General features: G+C 46.8%; 2 protein-coding genes across 3 annotated transcripts in view; one reads left to right on the top strand and one right to left on the bottom strand.

Moving 5' to 3' along the window:
- LOC308186075 (uncharacterized protein) overlaps nucleotides 1-12299 on the bottom strand; it is a 107082-nt gene that overhangs the window by 45603 nt on the left and 49180 nt on the right. The gene's annotated exons all lie outside the window — the stretch shown is intronic.
- Nucleotides 1-12299, top strand: part of LOC308186087 (adenylate cyclase type 10-like) — a 24561-nt gene extending 12262 nt beyond the window's left edge. The window contains exons 2-5 of one of the 2 annotated variants that reach the window (XM_080575008.1): nucleotides 9396-9500; nucleotides 10441-10479; nucleotides 10813-10956; nucleotides 11709-12299. In XM_080575008.1, the coding sequence (XP_080431134.1) occupies nucleotides 9482-9500; nucleotides 10441-10479; nucleotides 10813-10956; nucleotides 11709-11935 (429 nt within the window). In that variant the 5' untranslated portion in view covers nucleotides 9396-9481 and the 3' untranslated portion in view covers nucleotides 11936-12299. The remainder of the gene's footprint in view (nucleotides 1-9395; nucleotides 9501-10440; nucleotides 10480-10812; nucleotides 10957-11708) is intronic. The other variant, XM_080575007.1, reaches the window with a different exon arrangement.

Raw genomic sequence — 12299 nt, 5'->3', positions numbered from 1 at the left:
AGCACGTACAGAATTCGTGGGTGTTTTTGTTCTGTCTCCTCTTCTAGTTTTTATTTCCTTAAGATCAACTTAAGAATAAAAGTCGTGTATTCTAATTGAAAACTGCTTCTGTATTGGTTGAATTCACATCGTTTTGAGCTTGTAATAAATACGAACTGCCAACATAGCATTATTCCAGAAATCTTGTAAGTTGAAGAAAGAGTTGACATGAAACCTTAGGTGGCCTATATTTCAGTTGTTCTGCGTAGAAAGAATTTCGCTGCTTCAACTATTGCTGATTGTGTGGAATATCACGCTTCTGCTGATTAAAGGCAAATGCCTCTTTGAACGTAATGTGTTTTTTTGTAGCGTTGTGATGTTCATTAAAGGCCTTCAGTTTCTGACTGTAGTGCTTTAACAGAATTGACCAGTGATGTGGTTCAATTTTCATCATACTAAGGTCTCATATCAGCACTGGAACTCGTTTAAAATTAATTTTCTTTAGCTATTAAGAATCTCCTATGATCATTTTGTTGCCATGTGCTGCCTGGAGCTTGTTCTGGCCTGTCATTGCAGATATGATGGCAGTAATTTAAACCCTCAAACTCTGTCATCTGCCAAATCTTGCTGAGACAGCTGAAATTCACCCCCTCCAAAGCGCGGTTGAGAGGGAATGAATGGCCGTACATCCATGTCATCTCTTCACAGCATGCACGATCACACTTCTGGTGTACAAAACATTTTAGTAGCTGCATTATTTAGCTCTTTCATATTGCACCCAGAGTATTTGATGAAAGCTCTCTGCATTTACTGGCTGTTCAGCGGCCTCAGCGTACTCGAATGCTTCTTCTAGTGTTTCCTAAGCTCCTCTTTCCAAAGAAAGACCACTGTTTGTCGTGAATTCATTAAGACACTTACCCAGCGTGTAACAGACCTGAAGTCTCAGCTCCGCCTGTTTTAAAAGCGGGGACCTGGACTTCATCCCAGATACCAGTTCTTGCTGCTGGTTGTTCTTGCCTCGTCTCTCCACAATTCTTTTTGCAAAAACCTCAGTTGTTGTGTTTACATATCCAAAACACTTAAAACGCTTAATATCTTGCAAGACAGACTTCTAAGTTCCTTCTTTGTACTCATAGCTACATCTACTACTGCAGAGACAGGGAATGTGTCTCCTTGGCTTCATTAGAAGGGTTTCGTACTTCCCCTCTTTAATCCTCCTGTGTGGTATGTACTGCCGCAGAGCATGCGCAGTAAGTTTCACTAAAAGGGAGAACTAGTAGTTCCATTGCTGGTTGATAATACCTAAGCACTGAGTGCCCTGTGGCAGAACATACCACTGCAGGTGGTTGTAGTGGTAGAAGCAGCTTGCCACTGCTTTGCTTCCTGGAGGCAGAGGGCTAGTTATGGAAGTGGAAAAGAAGTGGGAAAGTAGGCATGTTAATCCAGTTAGGAAATTTTAAGCTAGCTAAAAATGAAACAATTCCAGAAAACTTGGACAATGCTGTATCAGTGCATATTCACATGCTAGGATTATCCACGTGCTAGGATGAATCCTGCTTAGATTTGTCAAGGGGAGAAACGATTCAGAAATGACTGTCGCTGCAGTCAGCATGGGTAAGATACAAATGACAAAGCCATACAAAAATCATGTAGGAAGAGCTGTGTTGATTGTGTCACTGTTATTTGTAGTCATTTTCCTTCTGATTAGATAGCATTTTAGGCTTCTTGGTTTTCTTCAAGCTCTCTCTGCTGTCACGGAAACAGTTTAGAACTGACTCTTTGAAAGTCTGTTAAGAGGATTATGAACAAGACTTTTGATCAGTCTTTCATACTTTCATAGCTGCGTGCTATGAAATAATAAGCTACAATACTTTCATAGCTGCGTGTTTGCAGCAACTATCAGGCTGTGAGCTGTAGCTCAACTACACCTATGACAGAAATGGTGTTGCTCTGCCACCTTATGGCAGAGCTGAAGCCAGAACACACCACTTCCTACTTCAGTTTCAATGGAGATTACTGTGTGTGTATTGATGTGTGGAAGCTAGAGCAATAAATATGAGTGCAGATGCTTCTGAAAGGGGCTGTGTCTTAATTATAAATAAACAATTTTATATTTTGTCTTATCAGTGTTCTTACTAACTTTTCCCATCTCTACTATATGGCCTGCTCTGTGGGCTTGGGCTGACCTTCCTGGTACTTCCTGTATTCCTGTGTTACTATGATAGTGTGAGATAAGAACAGAACTGTCTACTGGCTCTGTTAAAGATTTCTTCTCTGGCTTTTCTGTCTCTGTTTCCCTGTTTAAAGATAGGGACTGTAATTTCTGCTATCTTTCACCAAACATAAAAAAAAAAAAACAACAAATAAAAACCTACTGCACCCCCTGCGCGCCCCCCCCCCCCCCCCCCCAAACAAGAACAAACAAAACCACCACCCTGCTCTGATTTCAGTCTGAAAATTACCCCTAAAATTTTAAAATCTGCCTTTCTACAGTTCTGGCACAAAAACTTTTCTGGGCATGCTTCTTTCGCCTTTCTCTTCTTTTCTTGCTGGACCTCTTGGTCTAAACCAGTAGCTGCAGGCTGTTACCCAGCTCCCTGCTTCTTCTTGGGCTGACTGCATTGCATACTGGGTCCCGAAAATAAGCTATTAAGCCACAGAGACCAAGTGTGGTCAAGAGCATGTAGACCAAGGTTATGTGCCACTTTTCTGTGATAGTGGAAGCTGTCTCATCAACTGCTCAAGAGCAAATACATGGATAACTTTAGGATCTCTTGCTCCTGGAATTTTAATCTACTTTGACAAATCTTTCATCTCTAATACCATCTCATTTGGACTTGGTTTCACCTCTGCACTAGTAAAGCAGTGATACCCTCACTGAGATCAGCTGCACAATGATACTGAGTTTTAGACTTAGTATGTTGGACTTAACGGGACCATGGAGTGTGGTCCTTTTGTGTCCTCATGTTGATGTGATGTGAAGTACAGACACCACACTGGCAGCATATCCACACTAATGTGCTACACATTTATCTTTAGTATGTTTCTGAAAGAATATGCAAGAATTTATCTAATTGCTGTTTGACCGAGATGGAACGGTCATGTATTTTGAGCATATTTCTTAGCACTGTAGTGCTGTAACTGCTTTTCCCACGTGTTAAAATCAGACATTAGAATGTGTGTTCACTATGGTCTCTGAAAATCAAGTCATTTGTTGGCTTTATTTTGGATGATGTGTCTGTCATGCATCAGTTTAATAAGAGATGTGCAATTTAATGAGAGATGTTCTCCTTTTAGGCCTCGCTCTCTTGTATGTGTGCAAAACCGCAGACTGAGACAGCTGGTGGGAATGGAGGGCCTGTTTCTTCAGTGTCAACCATTTATCTTTTGCAGCTGAGATGCCTGCTGAGTGGGGAGATGCCCCGTGCCCTTTGTGCTCATAATAACTGCGGTACAAGGCCTCGTGAGCTCAGGTTCATTGCATTTCAGGCTTTGTTCTTCTGGATGTGAGAGGGTGCTAAGTATAAGTTCTAGATGCTTGCAGAGGAGGAAACAAAAACAAAACCAATAAAAGCTAGTATGTTAGCTCAGCATGCGGTAGCACAGTTGCATGAAAGTAATGCTTTAGTGTTCCTACATTTGTTCTTGGACTATGTATTTCATTAGTAACAATACATTCCTGAGGAGATACTATATGTCTGGGAGCTAAGCAACCAGGGTACTTCTGACCAGCACTGAATTCCTTAGTAGATACGGCAGTCTTTCCTTAGCTAAAAAAGGGTAGTATTCATCTTCTCTTACGAAGCGTGTTGAGATACTCTGGCCAAATACTTAAGCTAAGCCCAATTTTGTTCCCTTTCTCTTTCTTCATTTGTCCTTTACCAATTAATCAGTTATGCTCTAGGTCTAAGGCTGGACTTTATCCAAGGAAAGCTTTGGCCTCTTTCTTAACATGTCATGCTTTTTATAGTCTGCAGTGTTTTTGCATTTGTTGACATCGTTCATCTTGATTGGTTTTGATCTTGTTTACTCGGAAGGGTAAAATCATCATCAGTTAGAAGGCTTAGCCACTGAGGGAAAATGTATTTCACGGCATTATCCATTACAGATACAAGTAACTGAGCGTACATCTACGATACTCATATACTGCTGAGTTCTGAAAGCAGGAATAACAGAGCTACTGTGAAAAGTGGGAAAATGCTAGCAGGTGTTGTTTCTTTTGGTTTCTGGTCACTTTTGGCTAGTATAGCGACTATTCCGCTTTGCTTTGCATAATGAAAAAGAGCTTAATGCGTTTTCTTTTGAAGTTGCACTATGCCTTTGCACAGGAAACTCAAATAGATTTTGATGTATATCCAGAAGTTTGAAATAAAGATTAAATGTCCCGAGGAAAGAAAGTTTTGGGGCACTTCTGTGGGTTTTTGTTCCACCAAGCACTCATTTGAACATTCTTGCTATTGTGCGCTTTGTTTTGTGCCTTGACAGGTCAACTTAAGAATTTAGAAGGATGTAGCAAGTTAAAGTAAAAACGCTATCAAAAGCCAGCCTTTCTTGTTTTACCGCTCCCTCCGAGTCCTTGCCTTAGTTAATTAGAAGCAATAAAACATAACTAAATGCCTCTCTGTGAGGCAAGAACACTGGCCCTTTCAGTTGTGCTTAAGGCTGTAATGGGAGCACAGTGGTAGCGGGGGAGGAAAGGATGAAAGCACAAAGTCTTAGAAAGTCGTCTGTATCTAAGGGAATTTGATATACTGGGCTGACTAATACTTGGGAGGATGAGGAGTGGGTGTAAGCTGTGCAGGGGTGGTAGCAACTATCCTGTTGGAGCTATGGAGATACGGGGTGTCCGTGCCCTTTACCTTTTGTTACGCTACTAAAAATTTATTAGGATGCTTTGTCCTTTCAGGAATCTTCATGCTCTAAGAAAAAGAACTTTTTAGTTAAAGAACTTTTTAGTTCCCAGAGTGTGGTAGTTGAGAGTTAAATATCGCCGAATGTTCAGCTCAGATGTGTTTGCTAACCAGAACCAGATAGGAGGTCGTGGCAAAGCTTAGAACAGAACTGAAAGCTCTAAGTCTGGTTTTAGGACAATATCACGTCTAAAGTCCAGTCTGGCTTCAGTTTCATGGTTGGTTTAAGTATTCTTAATTATGGAGGTTGCAATCAAAAGTGGAGGCTGCAATCCAAAAGAATGAACTGATCTGTTCAATGCATGCATTCATTCCTCCTCCTTTGAACGCTTGTGCCAACGCAATTTTTGAGTAACAGTTTTAATCAAGAAGCCAATCCAGCTACGTCAAAAAAGAAGAGTATTCAGCTCTCCACACAGCCTGACCAGAACTGGGGCTAGCGCAAGGGGAATAGCAGCAACAGGGGCTTTTTTTTGGAGATTGGCACAGCTGTCTTTTTGGTAGCAGCCTGAACTTGGGTTGGTTTAAAGCAACTGTGAACCTACAAGCACAATGGGAACATACTTACCACTTGTGAAGAATTTACCTTGTGTGTTTTTAACAGTTTGTCCTTGGTAGAGTAGCAATCCATCACCAGCACTGTTTTTGTTAATAGATTTAGGATGGTCGTTGCTGAACACTTTTATCTCTGGCCATTTTTTATAAATATTTCTGTGATAAGTTTTCAGTCAAAATCTGGCTTCCTAAAAATGTTCTAACTGAAAAAACATGGGTATGAATCTTTCTGGAAAATGAGTTGATAGCATTATGAGCATTATTTAGCAAAATTTTAGTTTGTAGATCTTTTCAGCAATGTTTGCCAAGCTTAGCTATAATCATAAACCATAAAATAGCTGAACTAGGAGCTGCAGGATTGATGTGGGAATGTTGAGGTGAAACTCTGTGGTTTGCAGTATGCAGGAGGTCAAACGAATTTATTGAATGATCTCTGCTGGTCTAAAAGTACACGAATCCCAGCCATGTAAATCCCAGCTGAAGGTATAATAACATGGCAGAGTAGCATGGTTCTGCTCTGAGATGAGACGTAATTTGTGGAGGAAGAGGAGAAAAGGTGTTTGTGAGTAGATGAATTACTGAACGTTTTGACTCTAGGAATGGGTGATTTCAAGGAGGGAGCTCCTTCAGCTTTTCAATACATTGCTCTCTGAAGTAAGATGAAGGTTTTGTCTGAAAAAAAAGTGAACAAAAAGTTAACCATTCATGTGTGTGGGTTTGTGTGTGTGGTTTGTTTGTTTTTATGCACATTAAAAATGAAGTGACTGGTTTTGTGCTGGTTACGTGCGGTGTCTTTTATATGCATCTAAATTACTTTTACTTTGGGAAAATGTTAGGCAATAATGGAATAAGGAGAGTTAAACTTGATTTTGTTGTTACATCAGACTGAAGCATGATTTGAATGAAGTAATTGGAATTACAGTAGGCTAAAATTGCTGAAAAATGAGTTTGGAAAGTTGAAATACATTTATTTTCTATTGAACCTTAATTAAAACATTGGTTCTGTTTTCAGTTAAGAACTACTGGATTCATAAACGTAATACACAAATTATAACGTTTATGAAGTTTAGTATTTAAACGGTATCATTTTCAAAATACAGAATTGTTAATTTTATTGAACAAGTTTTCCAGTTTTCAGGCAGTGACCTTGCAAACAGTTCAGATGATCGGTGACCCTTAAAAGCACAAGCCAGTGTTTTCAAAACAAAACAAAACAAAACAAATCTCCTATTTAAATATCTCTTTTCTAGTGATCTTCTAAGAGGTTAATTACTAACCAGCATTTGCTGCTTATGTTACCATCCTCATCCTCCATCCTTCACTCCTTATCTCTTCTTCTCTTAAACTTCACGTTGTCACTGTTATTTTCCACCTTTCTTCTTGGATGGATGGAACAACATGAAACAACTTTTCCAGCCAGAATAGAATAATTTCTGAATTTTATTTATGTATTTGCATTTTTCAGTCTGGTCGTGTCAGTGGTCCACTGACCTTAACTGAACAGCAGCCTGCATTCCCTGCCCCCAGCCCCCAGCCGCCCCCCCAGACCAGAAGAACTGAGCAACCATTCTGGAAGGTTCTGGTGATGAATGTTATCTATATTCTTTGCCTTCTTCCAGTCTTAAACTTATTTCTACTTTTTTTTTTTTTTATTTTTTTTTTATAACCTCATAGGAAGAAGTAGCTATATACATTTCTACAGCATTAAGCTGTATCCTGTGGAGAATAAAATATTTGTAAATCAAATGTACAGCAAAAGAAGAGACAGGACAGACCGACTGTTATTGATTCGCGCTGTTACTCTGTGGCTAGGGACTGGATCTACCTGCTTGTAGTGGGTTTACGTGGCAAGGCTTTGGTAGCAGGGGGCCATAGGCGTGGCTTCCGTGAGAAGAATCTAGAAGCTGCCCCATGTTAGGTAAGGGCCCCACTGCTGTCCAGAGCCGAGCCAGTAAGCGATGTTGTTTTGCGCCTCTGTGAGAGCATATTTAAGACAGGGGAAAAAAAAAACGCTGGGCCACACAGCAGCTGGGAGAGTGAGAGGAGTGAGGAACAGCCTTGCTGTGTGCTTGCTCACTTCTCTAGCTTGTTAGTAATCAGCAATAAATCTTACTATCTCCCTATGCTGAGTCTGTTTTGCCCATCACAATAATTACTGCGCGATCTCTCTCTCCTTATCTCAACCCTTGAGCCCTTTTCATCGTATTTTCTCCCTGTTCCTCTTTGAGGAGGGGGAGTGAGAGAGTAGTTGTGGTGGAGCTCGGCCGTCCACCTGAGTGAAAGCACCACACTGCTAAAATGGGGATCAACTCTAGATTTCTAGCACACAGTAATTTTGGAAAACTTGGGTAGTCCCACCAAAGTCGTGCACACCTGACGCAGCAACTTGCCATGGTTATATGCAGCAAAGAGTTACATATGCATGAAGTTTCACAATGCGCCTATACATAGTCATAACCTGTCCCCGCTTCATCTTAAAATTAGTTCAAGAAGTCATTTCCATAAGCTCCTCCCATCTGCGCTTGCGCAGTGTCTCCTGGTGGTGGTCGCCAGGGTTCATGGGGATGGAGGTTGGTGACTCTTCCTCGTCACCGCTAGCTGACCTCTTGTCTTTGCGCAGACTCAGTTGCTCCTTGGCTCTTGTCCACCCTCAGGACCAGCTTCTGCCAATTCCTTAAGATAGGCTCACACTTTTATCAAGAGACCAACCTTGGTAAGGGGCCCAAAGCTTCTTGCTTTAATTAATTTGCACAATGCACAATAGTTAGCAAAGACATTAAGTAGCATCCACTAGTTTAATCCTATCAGCGCTCTAACTCTACCTGATAAGATTCTCCTAACTCCCTCTCTCACAGGAGCCGAGGTGCTGTGACAGCAGTGCTAGGTTCTCTTCATGCATATGTAACTCTTTGCGGCATATAACCATGGCAAGTTGCTGCGTCAGGTGCGCATGACTTTGGTGGAACTACCCCCCTGTGCTGCCCAGCGCCGAATAAACATACCTACTTTACAGTCTTACTTGTTGTGGAGTCTGTTTTCCGCAAGTCAGAAGGAGCCACCATGCTGGGAAGGTGGCAACAGGCTGTGCAACTGCAGGGGTGGGACTGGTGTTAGCAAATGGGTGTGCGTGGGGGAGGCAGTGTGTGAGGCCCTGGGAGCCGGGAAATGGCAACTGGCTGTGTGCAGAGGCTATGCAAGCTCAGCACTGCCTTGAGTAAGTGAGGCCACGGAGTCCTTGGAGGCCATGGCTCGGCGTAAACGAGAACGCCTGGGTCACAGGGTCACAATGGCTGCTGCTCAGCAGGCAGTGAGCTGTGGAGGATGGCACTGTTAGCCCACGGTGTTGCTGGAGGGCAGCCAATAAGTAAGCGATGACCTATGAACGACATCACAGCCAGGTGATTGTGATGACCCATGGCGGCAGAGACTAAACTGTCCTTCAAGAAAGCCCCAGGCTCACTGCACCATCCGGTGCTGAGGGGTCTTCATCTCCTCCCTCCCAGCTGGGCATGGTCATCTTCTGCTGAGGTACCCCGGTACCACAGGGCGCTGACCATGGCATCTGCCGGGGAGAGGAAATACCGCTACTCTGAGCTGGGGAAAAGAACCGTGCTCCTCCCCGATCTCCTTCTTTCTGAGGACTTCATCTGGGACAACTTGGTCCCCACGGTTATCGGGGGAGTGCTGTTCTTAGCGGATTTTGCAGGTGGGCTGGGCACGGTGGAGCCTCCACAGAAACGAGCCACCAGGCCCTCGGGAGCCCTGGCCCGTAGATGGCACAGCTGTTTTGTCACTGTTGAGGACTCCTGCTGTGATGGCTAAAGAGAGCATGGGTTGGCTTCTCTTGCGATGCAGCGACTGACGGGCGCTTGGGCTTGGCAGAACGGGACTGGCTGCCAGGTCCTTTGGCCCACGTAGACATGTCCTGATTTCTGTGTGTCCTTCCTGCAGGTTTCACTGCGTTTTCAGAGAAGTGCGTCCAGCAGAGCGGCGCAGACAGAGGAGCTGACGAGCTGGCGCAAACGCTCAATGACTACATGTGTGACATTTTGGAGGGTAAGAGCCATGCTGCCAGGCTGTTGGACATCGGGCCCTGAGGGTGCTTGCCGAGGGCAGAGGCAGCCTTGCTGCTCCGCCTGCTCCTGCCTCCTTGGAAGGGCTGTGGAGCTCACTGTGGCCTGGGGGGACAGTGGGAGCCGTGGGGCTGCCGTGGCGAGGCAGGAGCGCAGCAGGTCTCTTCTGCTGCCCACTGTGACCAGGGAGGCCCCAGCGGACTGGAGGCTGGCAGACGTGCCTCCAGGCGACAGGAAGGGCTGGAAGGACTTTCCAGGGAATTACAGGCCTGTCAGACTGACGTCGGTATCAGATACTGGCCTACTGAGTCGATATGGACTCAGTAGGCCAGGTGGATGGTCGGACTTGATGATCTCGAAGGCCTTTTCCAACCTAGATCATTCTCTGATTGCATGAGCAAGGGGACACCCTCTTTCTCAGCATTGCCTCTGTGCTTGCAGAGAGACAGTTCCAGTTCCACGAGGGAACACTGCTTTGGTGCCATTAGGATCCCGGGCAGGCTGGGGGCATCCAGTGAGTGCCAGCGTGCCAGTGACCTAGGGATGCTGGCACTGACATCTGTGTGTGGCCCTCATGAGCCCCTTATGCTGGGGGATGTCTCTGACCGCGAGCATGTGGTGGCCACCACTTTGGCAGCATTTGCAAGTGTCCCCGCTCAGAGATCTTCACCAGGCATCTGGACGTGGCCCCAGGCAGGTGGCTCTGGGTGGCTCGGCTTGAGTGGAGACGGGGGTGCGGGACTGGAGCAGATAATCTCCAGAGGTGCCTTCCAGCTTGCAGCGTACTGTGCTTGTGTAGCATCCCACGGCACTGCCTCCCAGCTCGCTGTGCAGGGGCCAGGGCTGTGGCCACAGTGGCTTGCCCCACGGCTTCCAGAAGAAGGCACCCCCATAACTCTGCCTTCCCTTCTCTTTCTCCGCAGATGTGCTGGATTTTGGAGGAGACATCCTGAAGTTTGGAGGTGTGTCCTTAGGAGGAGGCTGCCTCCGTGTCCTGCTGCTGTGCAGTGTTTCCCGCGGGAGCCGCTTGCTCTGTGCTCTGGCGTGATGGAGCAGCTCTCTGGCCGCTGCAGCTGCGGAGGAGTGCCGGGCAGAGGGTCCCCCCGCCACCCACCCTCTTCCTCTGCCGCCCTGGCTGGTGCTGTGGCTGGCCCGGCAGAGGGGAGGGGTCCCTGTGGCCAGGGTGCCGTCCCTCAGGAGGATGCCCTCCCACAAGCCCATCTTCCTCTGCACGCCGGCTGGCCGCTTGCTGCTGTCCCTCAGGAGAGCCTTCACCTTCCCCTCCCTTTCCCCAGGGGATGCTGTGCTGGTGCTGTGGAGAGCATCGGAAGCTCAGCTGCCTCAGACCATCGGCCTGGTGCTGCAGTGTTGCCAGCAAATCCAGAAGAAGCATGGCACTCGTGACACGCACGTGGGTGTGAAGCTCCAACTGAAGATAGGTATGGGCGCTGCTGGGTCAGCTGTGCCACGTGCACAGCCCTGGCACTCTCCAGTGCTGCTGGCTGCTTCTTGCCTCCAGAGCAAGGCCGGCACCTCTGCAGGGGCCAGCGCCAATGGAAAGCCTCCCCTGCCAGCATTCCACACCGAGTCCCTGCACAGGCACTTTTGCCCTGCCTGCCGCTTGGGTAAGGCACGCGTCGGCTCTGGGAAGCTGCCTCATGTTCCGGCAGCCAAGCAGCCAAGGGTTGGTGTTGCTGAGAAGGATTGTCGCAAATGAGCAGGCGACAGCAGCGGACTGCAGCCTTCCTTACATCACCTGTGTCTCCCTGCTTGCTTTTGTTCCACCTCTTCACCTCATCTTCACCTCAAGCTCCACCCTTCCCCACTATCTGAGAGCCTCCCATCTTTCCTCAAGCAGACAACTACAACCTGCGTGCCAGCAAAAAGAGCAGGCACTGATCAAACCTGCTGTTCTGCTGGGCTGGTGGCACAGGCAGCAGGGTGAGATGCCCGGCAGTGCCAACACATCGTCAGCGTCGACTTCTTTGGTGTCTTTGCAGACGCCAATTCTAATTTACAGTAGAATATCTAATGTAAATCTACTTCTTCTTAGTCTAAAACCATTACTCCTCCCCCTCCCTAATGCCCGTCTCCAGGCTGGGTTTCAGCTGAGCTGCTGGCCAGCTGAGGTGCTGGGGGGCCATAGAGGTCAAAAGCTCCCCGGTGTCAGTGCTTCTCGCTCTCTCCCCAGGGATCTCCGCAGGGCAAATGACCTTACTGACTGCCGGAGACAGGGAGCAGCATTACTTCATCTGCAGCCAGGCCCTGGATGAAGTTATGGAGGCCCAAAACCTTGCGGTTAAAAGTGAAGTGATCCTCTCACCCACCTGCTGGGAGCTGTGTGAGCAGGAACAGATCCAGACCAAGCTTCTTGGTGGCAAACGGTCTCTGAAGGTAGGTGGACGGGTTGGCCTCTAGAGCCTTTCTGAAGACCCGCACCCGGAAGGGAAGGAGGCAGGTGCTAGAAGGCTGAGGCGCTGGACGTGGAGAGAGTTGTAGCCGTAAGGGTTGGTGGAGAGCTGAAGCAGTTGCCCTTCCACCTCAGGGGTATCTCTGGGTTGTGCTTGCTTGGCGTGAGGGGCCGAGGGAAGCACGGGAAGGGTCTGGGCCCCACCAGCAATGTCCCCCGTGGGTCGCCGCAGCTGTCCTTGAGAGCTGGGGCATGCTTGGGTGATGCCTGCGTGGCTCTGGTCCTTCTGAGGAGGCACTTCTGTCCCAGCTGAAAATCCAGAGAAGTGGGCTTGCTGCACCAAGAGCTTCTGCCCTTCTCTGGAAAGCGAGA

The sequence above is a fragment of the Anser brachyrhynchus genome, assembly GCF_964034855.1.
Source record: "Anser brachyrhynchus genome assembly, chromosome: Z".
NCBI lineage: Eukaryota > Metazoa > Chordata > Aves > Anseriformes > Anatidae > Anser > Anser brachyrhynchus.
Note: the sequence above shows the minus strand (reverse complement) of the source record. Positions and strands in the feature narration are given on the sequence as shown.